Source organism: Arachis hypogaea, chromosome 4 (genome assembly GCF_003086295.3).
Source record: "Arachis hypogaea cultivar Tifrunner chromosome 4, arahy.Tifrunner.gnm2.J5K5, whole genome shotgun sequence".
Lineage (NCBI taxonomy): Eukaryota > Viridiplantae > Streptophyta > Magnoliopsida > Fabales > Fabaceae > Arachis > Arachis hypogaea.
In genome coordinates this window covers 22373069-22397037 of record NC_092039.1, presented here as the reverse complement: position 1 = coordinate 22397037, position 23969 = coordinate 22373069, and the positions used below count along the sequence as shown (strand labels likewise).

At 33.3% G+C, this 23969-nt stretch overlaps 1 protein-coding gene across 7 annotated transcripts; it reads right to left on the bottom strand.

Annotated features, from left to right (window-relative positions):
- Positions 1 to 446: 446 nt before the first annotated feature.
- On the bottom strand, positions 447 to 12334 carry LOC112796516 (histone-lysine N-methyltransferase ATXR7). Of its 7 annotated transcripts, none has more exons than XM_025838993.3 (19): positions 11598 to 12334; positions 9958 to 10597; positions 9753 to 9869; positions 8654 to 8974; positions 8237 to 8572; positions 7836 to 8150; positions 7311 to 7757; positions 6711 to 7128; positions 6376 to 6615; positions 5816 to 6237; positions 5606 to 5728; positions 5080 to 5160; positions 4349 to 4402; positions 4080 to 4231; positions 3786 to 3831; positions 3148 to 3265; positions 2387 to 2500; positions 1374 to 1437; positions 447 to 741 (listed from the first exon to the last, which is right to left on the bottom strand). In XM_025838993.3, exons 2-15 carry the CDS (start codon positions 10498 to 10500, stop codon positions 3810 to 3812), a joined length of 3591 nt encoding a protein of 1196 aa, XP_025694778.1. In that variant the 5' UTR covers positions 10501 to 10597; positions 11598 to 12334; the 3' UTR covers positions 447 to 741; positions 1374 to 1437; positions 2387 to 2500; positions 3148 to 3265; positions 3786 to 3809. The 7 variants fall into 7 exon arrangements, with proteins under 7 accessions (XP_025694778.1, XP_025694780.1, XP_025694781.1 ...); XM_025838995.3 differs by having other exon boundaries at positions 6921 to 7128; XM_025838996.3 differs by having other exon boundaries at positions 9978 to 10597; positions 11598 to 11964.
- Between the last annotated feature and the right edge of the window lie 11635 nt (positions 12335 to 23969).

The following is a 23969-nucleotide window of genomic DNA, read 5'->3' as shown; positions in this document are numbered from 1 at the left end:
CCCCCGTTGGTTTGTAGGACACCTCAATGGGTAGAGGATAACTGATCCAAAGTAAACTTTGTATGAACAAGATAAGTATATCTGGATCCAATTTGAATTAAATTAAAACTAAACTTGATCAACTAAAATTTAAATATTAACTAAATTTATCAATTTCAAATCAATGTAAAATAGAAGTGCATGATATGGTGTTTTTCTTGAAATTTTGTTCTTCATGTAAAATACAAGTTTCAAAATCATTCTTAATACGTTTTTTTTTTTAAATTATCCATAATGTTTCAAATATGCTTTAATTATATTCTTCGAATTTAATGTCACTAGTGGAGATACTAACATACAATCCTATGCCTCAAACATGTTTCAAATTTTAGTGGCTAGTAGAAAGGTTTTTAATAAAAGTGGTTTGAATTAATAAAAATACCACACGAACACACACAACTAAATTATTAACCATCAAGTCAACCAGCATGCATTTATGTAGTGTATATTATTTCACATAATTTTTTTAATAAAATAATAAATTACCGGAATAGTCAAATCTATCATAATAAAATTTGAGTTGTTAAGTTGGGTGGTCAAACCTACCCAATTGTAGAAATAACATTCCTTAGAAGAGAAAAGTGTACATATTTCAACTACATGGGCTGTGAAGTGAAATGGCAGCCAAAATTGGTTGAAAAACTTACATTTTGGAAAGCTTGAAACTTGCAATCCTCCTCCTTTGTCCGGGCTGGGAACCGGCTGTGTAAGGTTAATATAAGAACACAGGCGGAGTTAATTGCTTAAACCACGAGACATCATACACACACAATAGATCTTGCCGGTTGCCACGTTTGAGAACTTAAGAGTAGAAGTTAAAGAACATACCCCATTTTAAAGATAAATTAGCTGTAAATCTGCGCAATGGGTACCCTTTTTTTTATAAAAATTTAATAAATATTTTAAAAATTAATATAAATTTTATTTTGGTTTAGGGTTTATAATGAGAATCAAAGGATGAAAGCTGAAGCGTTGAATCTTACATGAATGGTCAAGAGATTATAAAGTCACATTACTTCTTTGTGCGATCGTGTAACCTTTTAGTTACTTATAATCCTAGCATTCGTTTCTAGTTATACGAACCAAATTTTGTTGGCCTCTCTAATTATAACCATTACTCTCGTATCATATCAATTACAAAGAGCAACTCAAATGGAATTACATTTATGGTTTCAATCTGACGTGTATATAAAGTGGAACCTTTCAAACATTTTACTTTGCATTTTACCTTAGGTTGATGATATTGGTCACCTTATTTCCTGAGGAGCTGTGGGTTGAGGGAATCAATTGATAAACAAAAAATGCATAACAAGGGACGGAAAAGAGAAACGTACCAGTAGGCACAATCCAACTCGGCAAAACTAACACGGTTTTTTCCTACTTGAGCTACTCCTGCAACTGCAACCATAGGAATTGAAAAAAAGGAGGGAAGTATAATAAATATAACAGAAGAGGCTCCAATAACATCAACATATTCTTGTACTTGAAAGGATACATCATCACTTATCAAGCTTCCCACAAGAGGCGTCTTTTCCCACCGCCAATTAACCATTGTACATGGATTGGTACTACTATACACATTTCTTCCTCAAATGATACCCACCTCTTAATTTGAACATGGGAAATAAATGTACCAAAAATAGGGTATAATTAATATTTAAATTTCAAGTAGACACTAGTAATAGTTTCTTATTTGTAGAGTGGATATTACAGTGACATGAAAAACTAATACTACAATTTTTGGCCCAAAACACAATTAGTATATATACCTGAGAATCTCTCGTCAGAAATGGCAGTTTTTCAAATAGAACTAAAGATTCATTTATTTCAATAAAATCTTTCCCATTTGCCTATTTTTAGGACATATTTCAACTCCCCCCTTCTTAAATGGGAGATCCAAAAACCCATTGCTAGTTTTGTTTAATATATGTATGCAATCTCACATTCTCACCAAGTAAAAATGTTATAAATTGATCATGCAGCTCAAGAAATTCTAGAAAATGAATATATTCAATAAGTTCAAAAGGGTTGATATCAAAACCTAACAATGTACAATCCATTTGTATAAGTAATTGCAATACCATTATTATTGGTCAGAGGATACATCAATTGTGCCAGTTATTGAGACGTAGCCACCAACACAATTCCAACGAATCTTTGTTATAGAAATTAAAGGGTGTGGAAAAGAGAGAGAATTAAGGAGTGAACGAGGGAGTTGTAATTTTCAGTAACATGCACTACTCATATTTCCAAAGCTTTTTCCTCGTTAAAAGAATTAGGAATCTTTTCACTATATCATATAAACAAGTAAAGAATTATTTACAGCTTCTAAGAGGAGAAACTCAACTGCCACAAAAAGTCTACAAGAGTGCACGCGAGTTATTTCATCACCGAACAAGGAGGCGACCCAAATTGTATATCAATCACCATTGGCCTATCAACAATGATGATGATCCATAGCCTGAAAAATCATAATACTCAAATCAATAACCCAGAACAGATGCAGTTGACAGATGTCTTTATTTTATTTTCAGTCATCATCATCATCTTAATCGTCATCAACAATATACAAAGTTCACAAATGAGAAGAGAACAAAGCTATCACAATTGATAAGTAAAGACATGCAGCAAATTCTAAATCAGACAACCTGTATTATGAAAAGTAAATGATTACACTAATTGGTAGTTGAAACTAGATTAGTTTTCCTAAACAATCATTAGTGGCATTGTGGCAACTGGCAAGGAGCTCTAACATTATGATCTCATGTATACTACCAAACCCATCAGCACCAATCCATCCACTACTTGTTTAAACAATCAAATATTATTATAGCACAGACAAGCTCGGACATTACCAAAAGGATTCAATTATTCAATATCTATAGGAAATCAATAAAAAGCTGCACAAACTCTGAGAATGGGATGACTAAAACACAAACCCAGTTGTAAATATTAAGGTACAGATGCAGATAATAATAATAATAATAATAATAATAATAATAATAATAAATTCTATTAATATGTAAACATATCAAGTAACATAAAACAAGACATCCATAAAAGTAACCTCCATGAACACAAAATTACTTTTCAAAATTGAAAACGTACAAGATATGCTCATAAACAGGTACTCTTGCAATGCAACTCATCCAAGTTGATGTCTGAGGAAATATAAAGCTAGCAGAGTCTTCAAATCTTCAAAATGATATCCAATGGGAGCATGATCCTACAAAGAAGACAACTTTAATAAGATAACAAGCAGAATAAAGTATTTGTATCAAAGCAAAACAGTTTTTTTCTTATCAGCTGTGCCGACCAGTTTATCACAATTAAGGTATGATATACAAGACTCTTCTCCATAACTTTAATCAAATGAAGTACATACAAGTTTAGAAAGTTGAATGCTTAAATGGATGGGAGGACAGAAACTTTGGAAATGAAATGGTTAACTGTCCACAAAAGGGGAAGGTTATAATTGCTACAATGAAGAGAGAGAATTACAATGACTCAGGAGGATAGGGATCCGCCTATACCAAAAACACACAAATAAAATAAGAGTTGAAAAGAAAAATTTAATGCAACAAAGCTTCAGAACCCCTCAATATATCATTATCATTATCCCCATCATCATTAAAACAAAAAGAAGAATGCATAATATGCAATGAAAGTTTAACTGACACATAAAAGTGAGCCAGTGCTAGAGTGAAGCATTAAAAAAATTGAGATGATCAGCAGTAAATGCATACCAGAATTAAAGACTCAATCCCTGACTAATTAAGTGATCCACGACACCTGAATAAAAAGTATATTAATTGTTATGATGTGCACATATCTCCAATAGCAGAAAGAAAAAATAAAAATGGCAGTTTCCCAACTTCACTTTTGCCCTAAAAGTTCTGGAACAATACTGATTGTATCCAGACATCAGTTTAAAATAAAATTGATGAATTTATAAAGTTATATGACAATAAAAAGCAAGAATGAACTATATGGATTAAGTATCAATATATGTTCAACAAGATGGGGTCTCCTAAACTTACTTTCTGGAACCACAGTTGCAGGGAATCTTTTTATCCTCCAACGGGAACTTATAATTATAAGTAATCTCTTCACCAGCAGCAATATGCCGTTTTGAATATATGAAAATCTTCTTTTGACCCTCGAAAGAGATGACCTTTGTATAGCAGTTGGGCTGCAACATTTCCATTCAAAAAAGGATGGATGTGAAATCAATATTTGGGGGGAAGGAAGATAAAAAAGAGGGTAGTATACTCATATTTGCATAGTATCATAATACTACACGAAGTACCTCACAAGAATGGTTAATAAATCTTGCAATCCCACCTCTCTTTGTAGCATCAACCTACAAGCTCAAATTGGTAAAACAGATCCATCATTTCAATGGCTATCACTAATTTCAAAATTTTCAGGATATGCTCATTTAGAAAACCAATTTGGAGTGATGCAAAGCTACATATATGACATAACATGGCCTTCCTTAACCACTTATATTGACTAGTCATCATGTGTTTTGATTACCTTAGGAAATGAAATATGTTTGAGGGTGTATGCCATAACATTAGAACTTCAATTCTCAAAGTTAAGTGGTGGCAATGCTTTTGTGATTCTACCATGTTGAGATTAAAATAGCCACAACTACCTCCTAAATTAACAACCCCACTATCCCATCTATTAGAATATATCTCTTTTTTCCATTTTAAAATTATTTAAGTCAACACCCTGGTAGCAGATCAATCCTCTTCAACTTCTCTCCCAATGTCTGATCACATTTGGCACATGATCAGGTCAGCCTAAATCCTTGTCAACTTTTAAAGCCCAAAAACTTTTATCCTTAAGGTCAAACCCCAGGCTACAGTCTAGCATGAATTTTATGACGTTTGAATAGCAAATAAAGATAATATCTAATCAAATCAAGATAAAGATAATATCTAATTCATGTGATCCAATTATACCATAATTATCCTAGAGGAACGAAAATTAATATAAAAAAGGGCCACAGTATGACTATGAAGTACTAACCACATAACCATCATCAAGTCTGAAAAGGTAACTGCTTCCAATTCCCATCTTCTCATACTGACGTTCACGGATATCAGATATCTGGAGAATATAAGGATTATTCAGCAAATTGATTGATTGAGCAAAATTGATACTGACTAAATCAGCATAGCTTTTGCACAAATATGAAATGAGAAAGGATAGCACTTAAGTTTATGGTCATCAGTAACTCTTCAATTATCTAATATTCTAAAGGAAATCACCATTGGATAAACAGTGAGAAACATTTTATAGCCAGAATAATTTTTTGGATAAGAAGCACTCTTATTAATAAGAAAAGAAAGGATATATATTACACCCAGAATATAAGAATTTATTTGAAATGAAATCATTATTTATAAAGAAAGTGGAAACAGTATAAAGAAAGAGCATTATAATATATTTATCCATGTCAAATGTAATTCAAATGCACTTTGCAAAAACCGACAGTCACAGGGATAAAAGTAAGCCTTCGAATATCATCATTGCAACTTTAAATATATTATACCCGAGGACGAATTAGTTCTCCAACATATTCAATCACGAAGTCCTCTGCCTCTATAGGCTCCATTGCAACAAGACCCCAGTCATGTATCTTGCTCCTTTGAAAACGTAATCGTTTTTTCCTTGCCTGAACAGTGCAAAATGGACTGTTAAAACTTCATGTATCACAAAGCTTCAGATAAGAATCCCATAAAAACACATTCATTTTCATCACCTTCAATTGAGGCACTTTCAGAAGATCTGCACCCTCGGCAGCAGCAAGAAGGTTGCGCAATTTCATCCTATTTGTTCTTGCAGAAAGACCCTTATTATTCGATAGCTGCAATAAATTATTATCTGAATCTATGCACTTGTTTTGTATACAGGCAATGCCCCTGACACGTGCTCTATATGCAGGAGTAGCACTTTGAGACCATCTATGCCATTCCCACCCATCAATGGAAGTCCTAGCACATCCATCAGATCTAGGACATAAATTCAATGGCTTGGATTTGGCAGAATTCCTCCTTGCAATAGTAGCATGTTTGCTTGCTCCATGCTTTGCACCATCGTTTGAAATTTTCAAAGACTTGGCAGGATGTAAGGATGGCATACCATCTGTTGAATGTTTCCTTTTTTGTTTCGACATTTTATTTGCTGCAAACAGGAATAGGCAACAATTAAAATACATCTGAATCTTGCAGAAACAGTAAACATACATCTACAATGATCCAATACAGATAATCTTCATTAAGAAGCACAAAGCTGATAAACATATTTTTTCCATATACCGACCACTTGGTCTCTGTTTGGAGCAATGACCAGCAGCCTTCCCCTTAATGGTGCCATCACTGCAATTGCTTTTAGCCACCTTCTTCATGGAAACACTATTATTTGTTGATGCTGAAAGCTTCTTTTCATTTGATTTTAGGACATCCTCAGCATTGCTTTTAACCACCTTCTTCATTCCAACACTATTATTTGTTGACGCAGAAAGCCTCCTTTCATTAGATTTTACGGCATCCACAACACCATCTGGATAAAGAAAAGCCACAAGGGTTAATCTTAAACAAATTCATTCTTATAAAAACCATATCACCAAATTAACAAGCAAAGTTATATATTTTGACCAGTATGTGAAAGTTTCAATGCTTTCGAACTAGTTTTATTCTTCAAGGACAATCGATCACCATCTGTGCTACCATTGACAATGATAGATGACCTGCTCTTATTAGATTTATCTTTCTTCCCTTTAACCACACTAGCCTTTCCACGCTTAGCAGCTATTTTGACTTCTGCAGTTTCATTCAAATCTCCCAAAACATAATTCCTTAACTTACACACGTTCTGCTTCCCTGGCCTCGAATCATCCACTGAAGCAGATTGAGAGGAACACAACTCTTTGTGTGACAGTTTCTTGCGGTGGTATGTATACTTTCCATTAACTAGAGGAACTGCAGAAGAGCCTTTTGCTCCTCCTTTCATCTTTCCCAGTCCAGAAGTAGCATCATTTAAAGGTTCCTTCCTTGCTTTCTTTGCTTTTCCTTTCTAAAGGATTACAAACAAAAATAAATAAATAAATCAACTCAGGCTCAACATGAGATGAAATTAAACCAGAAACCAAAGGCAGGTAGCAAAAACATATCTAAGTTATTGTAAGTAATAACAAGCACAGACAACCCTATAAACATATTTAAGCTCTCATTAATAAGAATGAGAGAAGCTCTAACCTCATGAATACCAGAATGACTGCGTTTCTTATTAGACATAAAAGCTTGATTCAATGTAGGATAAAAAAAAGCGGATTTCCACTCTTCTAGGACTTCATTATGCAACTTTTGTCGGCACAGTGCAGTTGCAACATATTCTGTAATCTTAGGATTACATTCAGCTACCCTTGAAGGTCGAATCTTCAAATTCGGTGGTGGGAAAATTGTGTGCGAGTTCTCTTCAAATCCAGGTGGAAGTTCACCAATTTCCCCTTCATCAACTACTTCTACACCTCCACACAACTCCTCAAATGCATTCGAGAATACATTAGACATATGATTTGCTAATGAAGGCTCACAAACTGAATCTTCAGCCTTAACAGTAGCTACTAACTTGTCATTTAGAATTTCCTTCATAGGAGTTTCACCAGTGTGTAGTTCTGAGAAACCAGAGACACTAACAGCAACCTACAATAATTAAAGGATTCTTCAATATAATATAGCAAAGAAAGATAAAAATAACAAGCACACTTCTAATCACATTACCTTACTCAATTTGTCTTCATGAGGGGAATGAATTATTTTGTTCACTTCCTTTTCAACAAAACTTCGAAAGTATTCAGCTAAAGACACCTTTGAAGAGAAGTGAAGCTCATTCTCCACACTTTCAATAATGCATGTCAAATTTTTGGAGTTACTATAAGTGCATGAAACTCTTTGACCTTCCATTAAATTTCCATCTTTGGGTACATTAGAAGATAAAGAAGGTAACTTAGAATGAGAATCTGTTCCTGTTGTCAGCACTCCAAACTGATTACAGCCATCGGTAGGGTATTTAGAACAACCTGTCCCAAGAAGCAACTGCAGAACAATTATATGATCATTATGGGGACAACTGAAGCAAAAAAAAAAAATAATAATAATAATAATAAGCAAAAGATACTCACAGCTTCAGATTTAATCTTTCCATCATATTCTCCACAACCATTAACAAATATTTGAAGATTAGGATGAGACCAAAGTTTCTTTTTCCTCCAGGAACATAAGTACTCTGCTAGAGGGTCAAAAAATACAGCATTCCACGTGACTTGCATGCAATAATCAACAAGTACTTTACGTACAACAGCATACGACCACCAAAAGTTCTCAACACTTCCAACCGATTTAAAACTTGTTGAAGATGGTCTAGAAATTTCAAGACAAGTCTGATCATCTGCAATATGGGAAGATGCATGCTCACTCGGAACAGCAGTATCTTTACTAATCTCCACAGCAACATTTGACTGTTAATGCAAAAATTCAACAACTTAATAATGCTGCATATAATTTGAACAACACTACATGTATAGAAACAAAAACATCACCCTTTTGCTGTCAACCACGGAGGTCTCAGAAGCCAGGTTAGTTGAATCAAGCTTCTGCCTCTTGTGTTTCTTTTCAGTAAAAAATTCTGCAATAATATCACTTATAACCCCATCGAGCACAACTCTGCGGGCAGATTTCATGACACCCAAGTGCAATTGGGAAGAAATGTCCTCAGATATTTCACAGATTAAGTTTACCGTACCACCAAGCTCATTGTTGTTGGAACCTGATCTACAAATGGTTCCAGATGTATCCCCTTTCAGAGCATTTACAGCAGCAACTAGCAGAAAGGAACCATACTTATTGCCAAAATGAGATATCTGTAAATTAACATAAAAAAGTCATGAAAAGGCTTTGCTAGAATAACATTACCTTCTCTGGACAAAACACAGGTAAACCAAAGCAACAAAGTAATATTCCAACAACTTTGTTTAATATTTTATTTTTTCCTAAATATAAATACCACATCATAGGTTTGTAACGTATACTTTCTTTTGTGTGTGATATATATATATATAAACAATAATCTATACTGATACTACACACTTCAATGTCAAGGGGAAGTTAAATAACAATTTCCTTGAAATTTGGCATACTTCAAAACTCAATCATACAAAAACATACTGGCTACATGGCAGTCCAGGAAATTTTCAATTAAATCCAGTTTTACATGAGAGGGAAAAAGAAACTGGACAGGAAGAGCTAAGTTGGGAATACACACTAATGTGGATGAGAACTAGTGGTTGACCATACCAATCACATTAAATTTTTATACGAGCTAGCAAATTACATCAAGTTTCTGACAAATTTCAACTTCTGATCAAGCATCAAAACAAAATGATTATCAAGGATCCAATTCAAAAATGGTCATTTCAGGTATAAAAATTGTATTTTAGCTTAAAAGAATAGATTACAAGGAATTAACAACAATCTAATTGCAACCTTCCAAACTAACAATAACAATAAAAAGAGGGAAAAAATATCTTGATGCACCTAAAGGATAATCATGAACCCCGGTAGTAAAACATAATTAATCGTTTCCTGAACAAAGAATACGGCTCATAAAATTGTTTCAGAAAATAAATATTAGAATCTTACCATTGACGAGTCTTGAAGATATCCATGATGATGCCAGGAAATCAATTCTGAAATAGAATGTGGACCGTGTTTCATGCCCTTTTCATCCTCATAAAGCCAACAACGTTCTTCACCTAACTGAAAAAGAAATAAAACACCCATCAAAAAAGACAAACTAGTAATTCAAACAGACTTAAATTTGACAAAACCCACAGATATGCACTACCATCTGAGAAGATATCATACTGTTGAACAACTCTGACTTTGAACATTGGTGGTTAGGTTCATTAATGCAGTAATTGCCATGTGAATACGGAACTGACTGCGAGCCAGAGTTAACAGCCAAAGGAGCAGCATTGTCAAGAGACTGATTCTGCCCATATATTGCCATATCCATAGATGAGGAGGGACCATTTGTATGAACCCCTGAGCCAGAGAAACCCAAATTCAGATATGCAAACCCAGTAGAGACATGGTCAGGAAACTGCTTGAAGTAATTCAGTGGCACAGGGTTCATTATTGTGCCATTAATCATAGGATAGACAGGAAGCTCAAATGGCAAGAAACCAGTAGTTAAACCCTCATATAGTTGCTCCTGAATATATGGACCACACATTTGCCCTTGTTCATTCACATACATCCATCCACTCACAAAAGCAGGCTGCTGCACATAGCTACTGAAACGCTGGTCTTGATGTGAAATATTCCCTGCTGTAGAACATGCAGGAATATCACTACCACCAACATTTTCTTGGCAGCTCATCTCCATTCCAGAACTATCCACTTTATCATCAATATTGTAGTAAGAGGGAATACCACCAGCACTCTTGAACACAGAAGCATTCAAGCATGAAAGATAATTCAATCTGAAAAGGAGGACTTTGAAAGTAAGATTGAAGCACGGGTTAATTTTGTTATCATATCTGAATATTCTGACTTTTACATGTCACTTAGTTCCATCCAACAGTCACCACTACACCCTACTTCAGTTTTAGTAAAAACAAGACAAATAGGAATACTATAAGAGAAACACACAAGAAGGAAAATTGAACCTTCCCCCCAGGAAGGACATTATAACATGTAATAGACCATATTTATATCTAAACCATCAACATCTAAACCTATGGTCCCTAGGTCTCCCCCAATCTCTAGCCATTAGACTATCCCCCATCTGATCCGCTCTCCTTACTAGGGTTTGTAAAGACCTTCTATGAGAAACATATGTGACTCTGAAAAACCATAAGAAACTCTCCATATTTTTTCCATGTACATTCCTCTGAAGAAATGATGGAAAAACAGTCAAAGAGAAGCTTTCAGCACAATCCATCCCAAATTCATGGCCTCTGAATAGCCACTGAATCACGAGTTCAACTTCAATATCATTTAAAGTCCACAACCACATGCCTCATTCCAGATAATTTTTCATATAACAATGGCACTTAGCAATAGAAAAATTAGAACAACAGAGTATGCAAACTGTAACCAACTAAACACTCAAAGAAAAGTCAAAAGATATAAAGCAGAAAATCTCAGTCAGAAAATCAAGGCTAACAACTGCGTAAATTCCTTTACAAGCTAGAATATCTTATAACACTTAGCACCAAACCTCTTCCTCCTACTCAATCTTTCCAAAAGAAAATTTCAACTTGACAAACAAAAATTAGCAATCACAACAAAAGAAACAAACAACAACAAAATATATCTGAGTCAACCGAATGTTACTGAATGCACCACCCATATCCAGTGCGATTGCAGGAAAAATTGAAAAACTAAACCTAAAACATTTTTCCCGATCATTAATAAAGCGCGTTCACTGCATATCCACAAGCTAAAATGTGAAGAAATTGGACACATGCAAACTGATACCATATGCGGAAGCATTGGACGATCCAGGCAATCAATCGGAATAATTGAAGAATTTCAGCATTGGAAAGGATCCAGCGCACCACGGACGGAAAGGAACGATGGGAAACCACGACGGCGGCGGTGAACCAAGAACGGCGGACCGGAGATTAGGGAGTGGGAGGCTGGCTAGGACGTGGACTGCGAGGTTGGGTGCGTCGGAAACTATGGCAGCGGCGGCTGATAGCGTCTTGGCGGGGATGGGCTCGACGGCGACGTGCGGCTCGGGCTTCGGGGGGTTGTGGCGGTGGCTTCCGTGTGTGTGTTTTTTGTTCGAAGTGAATCATAAGAGCGAGTAGGTTTGGAATTTTAGATTAGAAAATTAGAAAAAATAATAAATAAATAAATGGACCGGGTCATAAAGTCAAGTCCACGGATGACCCTCTTCTAATCGCCTCTCGCCATCCTTAACCCAAACTGAGCTGAAAAATGGGTTGGGTCGGTGAACAACATTTTCGGCTATGTTGCATGGGTTTTATTGTCTTCTAAATTCAAGGACTTACAATTGTCAATTACAAACCTCTACTTCTATCGTCTACCAAAAACAAAAATAAAAAACGACTAGTTAATTTTTGGGATGGCAAATTGGAAACTCTACCCGTATTCACGGGTAATTACCCAACCCAGACGGGACGAGGTTTTTTTTTCTTTTTTCCGTCGCGAGTTTTCTGTTAGTGTTAGGGCATGATCGAGGTCAATATATGGTTTTGGGTGATTGATCGAGGTCAATATATATCAGCTCCTATCCCTCTATAATATTATCAAATATTTTCCATATACAAGTCATTTTTTAAAATAAATTCATACAAATCTTTTTAACCTAATTCATCTCACGCGCGTCTTAATCTAACTAATTTTTCAATTAACGCGCAAATATATAACTGCTTTTTCCGTAAGAATTTTGTTTTCTTTTTCGAATTTCGTCAGCATTTTTTATCTTTCATCTCTGTATTTTCTACATTTTTCTTCCTTCGTTCATCTCTGCATTTTCTATATTTTTCTTCTTTCGTTTCTCTGCATTCTCTCTGTGTTCTCTTTCTTCGTTTTTCTCGATTTCTTTTGTTCTCTATGTTCGTTTTTGAAATCAAGCTCTCAAATCAGTTTTGAGGATAATGAAAGCTCAAACTGTCAATTGAACCAGAGTGAAGTGGATTATTGTTTTGAATCCAATGAAGCAGCTGAGGTGTGGTTCAATTCTAATTAATATTTTCGTTAGTAGTTTATGATTTTATAGGTGAATAATGTTGTGAAATTGCTTGTGAAAATTTCATTGCTGATGGTTTAAATTGAATGTATTTAGGAGTTCTGATGAATCTATTTGCATTTCTTGTTTCGGTGTATATCAAAACTATTTTGGTGTATTGTGGGGAGTTTTCAGTGTATTTATAGGTTCAGACTTTTCAAATGAGCGATGGTGAATTGTATTATTGTTTTGAATCAAATCAAGTAGTGAGGTGTGGTTTGAATATAGATAATGTAGTTTGTTTGTAGTTTATGATTCTATAGTTGAATTGTTTTAGTTTCTGTTTGATGATGAGTTCTGAATCTGATTTTATTATTTTTTATGATGAGTTTCGGTGTATGCTAGCTTTTAATATGGTGTATTGTGGACTGTTTTCGGTGTATTTTGCAGTTTCTCTGCGATGTTGATGAGCAGCTTGTTCCGAAGATTGGGATGACTTTTAACACGCTTGAGGATGTTTCAAATTTTACAAAGATTATTCGAAAGTTACAGGTTTTTCTACAAGATTTTGGAGAACAAATAAGAAGGAAAATGAAATTAAGAACCAATTGATTCATGTAGCAGAGAGGGAAAATGAAAATTGAAAATATCTTCAACTAAGAAGATAAATCTCTAAGCTAGATTAAATTTTTCCTGCAAGATTTATATACACATATTAAAGGACATTGGTGTTTGGATCATTTTGAAGGTTGTGCAGCATCATTCACATCCCTGCTAAGCAAATCAAGCAGAGATACTTAAACAGCACAGGAAACTAAGCATGTTCGTACGATGTACAATAGAGAATAACGAGAGAAAGCTGGAATCAGACAAAACAAAACATACCAATCATTTGTCGCAACAGCTGGGTGTCATCGTGAGTTAAGTTTTATCGAAAAAGATGTGAGAAATTACATCACAGGAGAAGTGCATAATGTTTTGGAACTAAAGAATGCGAAAGAATTTGGAAAATACTTATTAAGAATGAAAAAGAAGAATCATAATTTCTTTTTCGAGCTTGAACTCGAGGTTGATCAGTCGATTAAAATTGCTTTTTGGGCCGATGCAAGAAGCAGGGCTATCTATGAGTATTTTGGAGATGCTATTTCATTCGATACCACTTACAATACAAACAAGTAATATGTTGTTTTGGTTTATGTATATTTGGTACCATTTTCGGTGTAAAGAGATACTATTTCGGTGGATTAACAATGTTGTTTCTGTGCCGTCGTATTCAGGTATAATATGATTTTTTGTTCTTTTATCGAGGTGAATCACCACAGTCAGTCAACGCTTCTGGGATATGCTTTGATAAAAAAACAAGGATATTCAATCATTTAAATCGTTATTTGAATGTTGGTTTCGTTACATGGGAGAAAATGCTCCAAAAGGCATTCTTACCATTCAATGTGCATCGATGCACAGGGTTATTGAGGCTTGTATGCCTACAACAATTCACTGGTAGTGCATTTGGCACATCATGAAGAAGATTCCAAGTAAATTAAATGGCTACAAGCGACACGAAGAAATCAAACACAAGATGAGGCATGTTGTTTGGAACTCTCTTACAAAAGAATCATTTAAAAGGAATTAGAATGATTTTTTTATGAAGTATGACCTTGGGGACAACAAATGGCTTTGAGGTAATGTTGTTTTTATTAGGATTTAAGTGATGTTGTTAGTTTCAGTATGTGTTTTTTCCTGCGCAGCAAAGGTGTAAAATGAATGTTTTTCGGTGTATGTTAGTCTTATTTAGGTATTTTTGCAAAGCTTTTTGAAGATCGTCATTTATGGATTCCAGTTTATCTCGATCACCACTTCTGTGCTGAGATGAGAAGCACGCAAAGGAGTGAGAGCATGCATGCTTTTTTTAACAATTTCATTATACAGAATAGCTCATTGATCCAATTCGTTAAACTGTACGATAATTGCCTAGAAAGTAGAGAGCAGAGAGAGAGAGAATCAAATGCTGCAGATTTCATACCGTCATATCGTGTGCAACAAAATTCTCAATAGAAGCTCAGTTTCAACAAGTGTATACTCACGAAAAGTTCAGGGAAGTCCAAGCACAATTCAGAGTAAAGACGAATTGCATCACAAGATCAATGCACTCCGCTCTAGGCTATATGGTATATGAAGTTGTAGAACAAGTTTCTAACTTAATATTCAACAAGTTTGCGGTTACATACGACTGGGTATCAGGTGAAGTCAAATGCTAGTGCTTATTATTTGAATCAAGAGAGATATTGTGCCGTCATTCTCTGAGCGTGTTAAGCTTTGAGCGAGTAAACAAAGTGTCATCGAGATATATATTGGAACGATAGAGTAAGAATGTAAAGAGGAGGCATACGAATATCAAGAGCAGTCACGACGAGCCTCTGTTGGAGCCAAGAAGCAAGAGATTTGATGATTTGGTGTTTCATTCACAAAATATCTATGAATTTGCATCAGAATTTGAGGAGCTGACTACGATTCTACACCACACTTACGATAATGCTATGGTTGAAATGCAAGAACACAAAGCCAAAAAGCAAGGAAAATCTTCGTTATCTCACGAAGATGCTTCCTTGGAAGATATTAACGAGCTTCAAAGCCCTCCACACATGAGAACAAGAGGATGTCCCAAAAATAGACTAGGTTCAAAGACGAAAAAACAGATTGCAAATGCTTCAAAGAAAAAGAAAACGAAAGCTCTAAGAGAGGTAAAAATCATGTTCTTTAAACAGGGGGTAATTGTGTTTATTTTTGTTAATAGTTTTGCTAATATGTGATTTTATTTTTTGCAGTTGAACCTTTTTTATGGTGGTTTGGTGGTGCAATTAAATTCCAGCCAATATCATAGACATGTTATGAATTATCAGTTCAGAGATTCAGTAGCATAGAATAGTTTTTCAGGTGTAACGTGACACTATTTCGGTGTACCAATTAATATTTTTTTGTATATTCTGCATGCTCTTATTGATATTTTCTTTATTTTTTATATTTTTGAGATGTTATTGTTTGTTTGGAAATTAGTATTTTAAACTATCTGTAGGGATTTGTTTGCTTTAAATATATAATGCATATATAATTCAATACTTAAGGAGGGTAACAATTTAAATTTCTGAATTTCCATAACTCCTAGTTAAATTTTATAGAAAAATATGTATGCATACGTTTCTGGTGTATTTTGGTTATTTTTTGGTGTTATAAAAAGAATTCAGCATATTAGTATATTTAATCTTGTTTTCCTGGATTTTTTTGAACCTGTAATTAGCAGCCTATGAATACAGCACAGATAGCTTCATAGAAGTGAAAATTTATAAAAGCCTTGGATTAAATATTCACCAACTATACAATTTATAGAAAGTATGTGTTCAAACTATAGAATTTAGTACACAACATTTAACAGTCTACGACATTTAAACTATTCATTGTCGATATCTTCTGAATCCAATTGACAATAAGGACTCAATAATGCTGCAGATGGCTTAGACAATCTGATATCTTCACTTTCTTGAATGGCTCTATCTCTGAGTTGATTCATTTCATCAAATAGAATCAGCGAAGTATATTCAACTTTGAAATGATCCACTTCTGCCTATAGTTTGAAAAAATTTCTTTTATTAAACTCCGTTAATTTAGTAAAGTAATATAGAGTTATCTATTTTTAAACATAGTTATTTGTGTCTAACTGTCTCATTCATATTTTCCCTTTTTGATGTTTTATGGTTCAATTACCTCGAGCCATTTTATCACATAAATGGCACAATCGTAGCTAAAAACAAAAATAAATTAGCAAAATAAAATAGGACAATAAGAGAAAACATAAAATTTTCTCAGAGAGAAAGATTTATATCTGGTACGTTGGCCGACAATGTTAATATATGGTGGTTCGATTTCATCATCCTTTTTTCTCAGAGGTTATCTTTCGGCAAATACCCTCATCCTTGAAATCATGTAGCCCTAAAACCCAAAAAAGCAAAATATAAGAAAGACTACATTTAAAACCAAATTACACCGAAATGATCCAATAGTACACCTTATTTCAAGCAGAACTACATTGAATTTTTATATTGCTAACAATAGACAGAAACCAAGAAATTTATAGAGAAAATAGAAGGAACTTTCAACAAATTTATTAAGTTGCTTTCTTTCTTTCGATGGAGACTTTTTGTGATATGGGTCAAGGATATGAAATTTCTTGTTTCTAACATCCGCATCCATATCCACCAATGTTCTGCATAGCAAACTGGGGCAAATATCTGAAGTTTGGCCAGAGAGAACAATTTTTTAGTTTAATTGGCACCTAATGAAAGAATTGTGTTAAGAAGATTTATAAACTAAACTTACAAATGGATGGAATGCTAACTTTTTCATGTCCAGATATGGGATAGACATCTTGTAGTCTTGAATATCGAAGGACTTGTTTGTTTTTAGCTGTTTGAACTCACCCTTATGATTCTCTAAAGCCAAATTCTACAAAATTTGTATAACACTGAAAGAAACAGTTATAACACACAATACATCATAACAATACACCGAAATTTGAATTTACTACACCTTACCACAATATCAAAAGGGAGACAGTATATTTGTTCTTCAAATCTTTTGGTTCTTTTTTTGTTCAGAAGAAGACACATTGCAGAGACAATCTAGGAAAACAAAAAACCCAAAAATATTACATACATGGCACAACAACTCATAATAAAATCATTAATGTTATTCTAAAATTACTTGGTTTTCAATATATGTATTGGCTTTTAAAGGTGCATAGTGCCTTTTGGTTATTTTCAGCAAATGTTGATGGTTGAGGATGTATATTACGTCATACTCATTACTTCTTTTATCATCATAGGTCTTGATATTTGTGGCCCAGAGAAAGCATTTTTCTATAAGGTCACCCGATACTTCGCTCCGCCTCGCAGGAGTTTCAAACTTGTCAACAAAGCGCTCAGCAGGCTGTAACTTTTGGCGTGGGGGATTTTTATCCTCAGCAAAATTTAACGCTACCGCAAGCCCAGTATTTACAACCTGCTCCACGAGCTCTTCTAATTCTTCAATCAATATCAGGCTCTCTTGAGTTTTTCCCTTCTTAGCTGCCGGTGGGCCCTCCTGAGTCAGTGTATCTTCTTGACTCGATTCAGAAAAGCCAAGGCTAAACGATGGCGCCGGAAAGTCGTGCTTTACAAATGATGCTGTCTTGGCAACCATCATTAATACAGTAGTGGCTTGAGGGGGTGGATGACTGCATGATGACATATAAAATAGTATAAGAATAGACAGAAGATATTGAAAGAGAGTTATATTGTGTAGAACTTACATTTTAAAAGACACGTAACCCATTAAACTGTGCACAAATAAATCCAAAGACAAATCAGATGCATCAAAAGTATTATTCCTTACATATTAATTGTTTCTTCTTTAAATTCGTTGCTGGGAGACTTTGCAGGGGTTGGGATATTTTGCAGAAGGCTTGATGTTGTTGTCTCTTATGGAGGTGCACATATTTGAAGTGAAAGCCTAATCAAGACAAAAATAAAAAGTTAATAAGCTTCTTAAAATAGAATATTAGAAGGTTGAAAGTAAGTTGGAAAACTCACATGTCGAGTAGATTGTGAATGTGTCTCTTTTCGAAGAACAATCATTTTTTCTTGAGCTGGGTCATTGTACAATTCTTCTTGTTCTCCCAACCTGAAATACACCAAAATCATGTCAAAATATACCTCAACCTGAAACACAACCTCTATTTTATGAGAACTTACATAGTTGCAGTTTTTTCCTTTTTTTTTCTTGAATAAATGATTAAAGGATTTTTTTTCTAAAAAAAGATATATACAGAATCAGAAGCAGAGCATGGTAACACAAGAATTAAGGAAATGACAATAGAAACTAAAATTACATTTTATTACTTGGCTTATTTACATTGCTCTAATATGTCTGTGTTTGAAAGACAATATCATTTTCACTTGCCAAGTTCACATCTGGCATTCTAAGGAAAAAATAAACATTATTCGTAAAACTAGAGTAATTAATTACATCAGGATTTAGAAAATTTTATAAAATAAAGGATCTTATGTTTGCAAAGAATCATAGTGAGCTTCTGTGGAGCAGAGTCCACCTTCTGGTATATTTGTCTTTTTTTCTTGCATCTTGGGATAGCAAACAATCATCAGTAACAAAAGCACAGTAAAATTGCCAATATACACCGAAAATCAACATACCCTTATGCAAAAGAAGCAGAGAGTGGTAGCTCGTTTCAGCACTGATTTGAATATCGAGGCTTAGCTGATCTTGTTGATGAATTACTCTAGATCAAGAATCTGCTGATTAAATTAAGGTGTAAATCAGTCACTCCTCCACTTATGTATTGTGACAATTTAAATGATGTCTTATTAGCTGTGACTCCCATTCTTCATTCAAAATCAAAATATTTTAAAATTGATTTGCACTCTGTAAGAGTTTATGTTACGAAAAAAGTGGTGAAAATAACTCATATTCCTGAGATTGTGCAGTTGGTAGATGTGCTAACTAAACCTTTGCTTTCAGATGTTTTTTCCAAATTTAGAAGTATTTTGAAAGTAGTTGATGTACGTTCAATTAGTAGCAGTCAGACAATAAAAAGAAAGGTAAAGTGGTGAACATCAAAACTAGAAAATGTCTAAAGGTTTTTTGTGAACAAGAAAGCAGGATGAATGACATAAATAATAGGGGAATTTACCTATATAAAATAAATAGAAGAAAAGTTTAATCAATTGCAACAATTGAAAATTGGTTACTTACATGTCCTGAAACATCTTTATATAATCCTTGGTAACATACCACGTTTTACAACTTATATATAAATCGTGGTAAGATACAACGATTTGTTCTTGATGCCTTGTGAATGTAAATCGTGGGAACAAACCATAGATTATGAAATGAAGATTGTGAACGTAATTCACTGTAAGCTTCCACGGTTTAGGAAGAGAGAATTTTGTGCATAAACCGTGTTAGCATACCACGGTTTATGAGAGCATATATATCTATAACAATTTATAAATAGAACAGGGAAGTTTGTTGTCCAATTTCTGCTTTTCCATCTTAACCCTATTAATAAAGAGTAACTGATATATCTTTTATTTTGAAAAAGGTCAAAAAAATAAATTATCAATTAACTTTTTTTTTTCATTTATATTGCGGTTATTTTTTCATTCCATGCATAACTTCCAATCACTTCGTCTTCTTTCTTATTCCATTCTCTTCTTTCAACTATTTCAACTATTTTTTAAATTAATTATGTATTACTTTTATTTTTTTTCTCTAAAAAATTGCAAGCAAAAAATGACTCATAATTAACTATGCCAAAAATTTTTTCATTTTTATGATAACTATAAAAAAAGTGGTTATAACTTTTTTAACAATTTGTGGTAGTATGAAAGATGTTTATTTATACTAGATTAAGGCACAGTCAAAGAAAGATTGAGAGTAAATAGAGTATATATTTTTTTGCATTCATATGGTTTACATAAAAAAATTAAGAATGAAGCGATTTTTAAGAAAAAAAAGGTATACTTTAGAAGGGATGAAGAGGAAAAAAAATATTCATAGCTTATATGGTTTAGTACTCACTATGTACTCTGTGATATACTGTACAGTATTTTGACTTGCAATTCGGTCTCAACTTTTAACAAACATAAATAAAGAATTCATTATATGCATACATGCATTTTTTTAAAAATGATATTATAAAATAATAAATTAAATTTTTTATTTATAATATTATTTAATTGATATATATCTAACTTTTTCTTCCTCATTCTTTTTACTATTTCAACTCTTAGAATTTACAATTATTTTTTACTCTTTTTATTCCTCGGTAATTACTTATTGACTATCCTGATATTTATACTTATTTTCACATAATATTTTATGTACATGTTGATTCACATAAGATTTTTGAATTTTTTTTAGTTATTTTTAAAGTATTATTCATTTTTAAGTGTAACTAAAATTAATAATTTAATATAAATTAATAAATTATTTTATTTTATTAATTAAAATTATGATGTGATTGTTATTATTTCTCCGTTCAACTAATTATAATAATACAAAAAATTTTATTTTTTGAAATTTTAGAAAATATAAATGCAATGATCTTTGAATTACATGACTTAGCATTTAAAGATGGTTTTTTAAATGCTTATTGATTAAAACTAAAAAAATATTGTAAAAATATTGCATAAATTTTCACCATTTCACGGTGTATATATAGAGTTTTCTTCCTCATAAACCGAATTCTCTTCATAAATCATTGTATGTTACCAAGGTTTATGTTCATTACGTACTCTTCATAAAACGTGGTAGGTTACCACGGTTTATGTGTATTTTACTAAAACGTGGTAGGTTACCACAGATTATATAAAACAGTAATAAGATATGAAGGTAAACTATTCTCAACTGTTATATTTGCGTAAACATTTCATCCATCTATTTCATTCAGGTAAATTGCCCTAAATAATATAGATAAGAAACTAAAAAATAGAGTATATGATAGAAGTATTAGAGTTTAAGATGACCATCTATAACTACCGTTGAGGTGTTAATTTAGTTACAAATTAATTTAGACCGTTATCCCAACTGGCACTATAACTAATTATAAATAATTTATTGAGTACGGTTATACTTAACTTTATTATTTCTCATCTATCTATCTATATAACAATGGTATAGTGGAAGAATGTCCTAAGTGGTATTTTGTGGTTATTTTGATTTTTTTAATTGAAAAATATCACTTCATGGGTCTCACTTACAGCTCATAATTAGTTGTGTTCTCTCTCTTCTATTATCCTGTCTCTTGTCTCTTCATTCTCTTCTTCTCTCTCATTAAAACCCTATCCACCTCCTCCACCTTTCCCAAATTCAACTTCTTTTCCTCTTCTTTTTCTCCTCTTTTAGATCATTCTTGCCATCCCTGTCATCGTTCGCCTGCTCTGTTTTTTCTTCTCTTTGTTTCATTTTTTCGTATTCTTCCTCCTCTTCGTCCTTTCATGGTTTCTCCGTCACCGGCGACACCTCTACTGTCGGTGGTGTCCACAACCTCATAGAGTGTGAGCCTTCGCTCGGCCGCTCGCGCTTCTTGGTGATTCCGTTTTTCCGCTCAAGATGGACATTCTTTGGCGTCAATTCGGATCTTGACGGCGCGAGTGATTCAACGGCTGTGAACGGGAGCCGATCGGCGAGGTCGTTCTGGTCTTTTTTCAGGTCGCACAAGAACTATATGTTACACAAGGGGTCTTTTCCCTTTTTTGCCAATGTTTGTGACTTTCTGTGATTTTGATTTGTTTTATAGTTCGTTTCATTTTTAAGTTTGTGGAGTGGTTTTTATCGTGTTATTTTTGCCCTTGGTGTGATTATCATTTTTCTTAGTGTAGTTTGATTTGATATTTGATATTGGCTATGATCAGTGTGATAGTGTTGAGTTTATTCAATTAAAAGTTTTTTTGGAAGAGGGATTTTATTGTAAATCACTATTTTTTATAATAACTATTTTGAATCGCTATGTTTTATAATAATTTCTATTGTATTTTTCTGTATGGAAAATTCACGAGTTTTTTTATTTTGGTTAATGTTCAGTTTTATAATTTCTTGTGTAACTTTTTAATAGTTTGTTTTATTTTTACCAGATTGAGACCAGAGTGCAGAACTCTTGAGGAAGTCAAAGAAGTATTACATTATTTTTCCAAACGAACGCCTCTTTGACCCAGATAATATTAAAGAAGTTAAAGAAGAGTATTACATATGGTTTTAGCTCTACCAAATGCTGAAAGAAGTTGTGCAGATACTCAATGAAAAATTTGAGATTGAGGTATCCGTGACTAAATTTTCTTTTTAGTTCAATTGTGCCATCCTTTTTGAATTAATGTGCAACTAAATGGTTTTGAATATTTGCTAATGATTTGATATTGTATATGTCAATACTACTATTTCTTATTTTTATTTTGAGGTGGTTTATGATCTTAATGATGAATGCAAGAGGGCTTTGCTAGAAAAAGTAGATAACCATCGGACACTACTACTAAGTTATATATTATATATTGAAAAGAAAAAGATTTCCAGAGCATAATATGTGTATCACATTATTCTCTTATAGTAATGTATGCTTCTTCAATTATAATTTATGCTTTATGATGGTTATTTATTATATCTTAAGATATGATTAGTGAGTTATCCATCCATCCATACAAACTAGAATTCACGTAGTTTCATCGGTGATGTCGAATTTTCAGATATTTTAGAGTTTTCTTCAAAATTGAAATTTGTCGAATCCCGGGTTTCTCTGGGGGATCGGGTGTCGATGCCAATTTCAAAGGCTTGATTCTGGTATCAGCAACCTGCGATTGGTTAGTCGGAACTCATTCAAAAAATTTGGGATCAGCTAATCTCTTGCATTATTGTGACATTATTGGTAAGTGGTCTGGTGTGGATGAGGTTCTGTGATGATCTTCTCTCAATAGTCAATACTTTGTGTTAATTTCAAGTTAGTTTCTTTTAATTTTGTTTATCTTTAAATTGTCGCAAGTTTGGAGGTTCTGGATCTTTTTTTAATTTATTAGAAGAATTGAATAGATGTGCCATATTTTTCATTGTGTGTGAAAAATGTAAATCACTATTTTTTATAATCACTATTTTGAATCGCGTTTTATAATAAATTCTATTGTATTTTTTCTGTTTGGAAAATTCACGAGCTTTTTTATTTCGGTTAATTTTCAGTTTTAAAATTTCTTGCGTAATTTTTTAATAGTTTGTTTCATTTTTACCAAATTGAGACCAGAGTGCAGAACTCTTGAGGAAGTCAAAGAAGTATTATATTATTTTTCCAAACGAATGCCTCTTTGACCCAGATAATTTTAAAGAAGTTAAAGAAGAGTATTACGTATTATTTTAGCTCTACCAAATGCTGAAAGAAGTTGTGCAAATACTCAATGGGAAATTTGAGATTTAGGTATTCTTGACTAAATTTTCTTTTTAGTTCAATTGTGCCATCCTTTTTGAATTATTGTGCAACTAAATGGTTTGAAATATTTGCTACTGAGATATTGTATATGTCAATACTACTATTTCTTATTTTGATTTTGAGGTGGTTTATGATCTTT

Excerpts from the sequence above, each read along its gene's own strand:
- LOC112796516 (XM_025838993.3), bottom strand. The coding sequence starts at position 10,500 with ATGGAGATGAGCTGCCAAGAAAATGTTGGTGGTAGTGATATTCCTGCA. Across the intron at positions 4,403-5,079 it reads GACTTGATGATGGTTATGTG|GTTGATGCTACAAAGAGAGG; the intron begins GTTAGTACTTCA and ends TTGAGCTTGTAG. Across the intron at positions 4,232-4,348 it reads TTATTAACCATTCTTGTGAG|CCCAACTGCTATACAAAGGT; the intron begins GTACTTCGTGTA and ends GAAATGTTGCAG.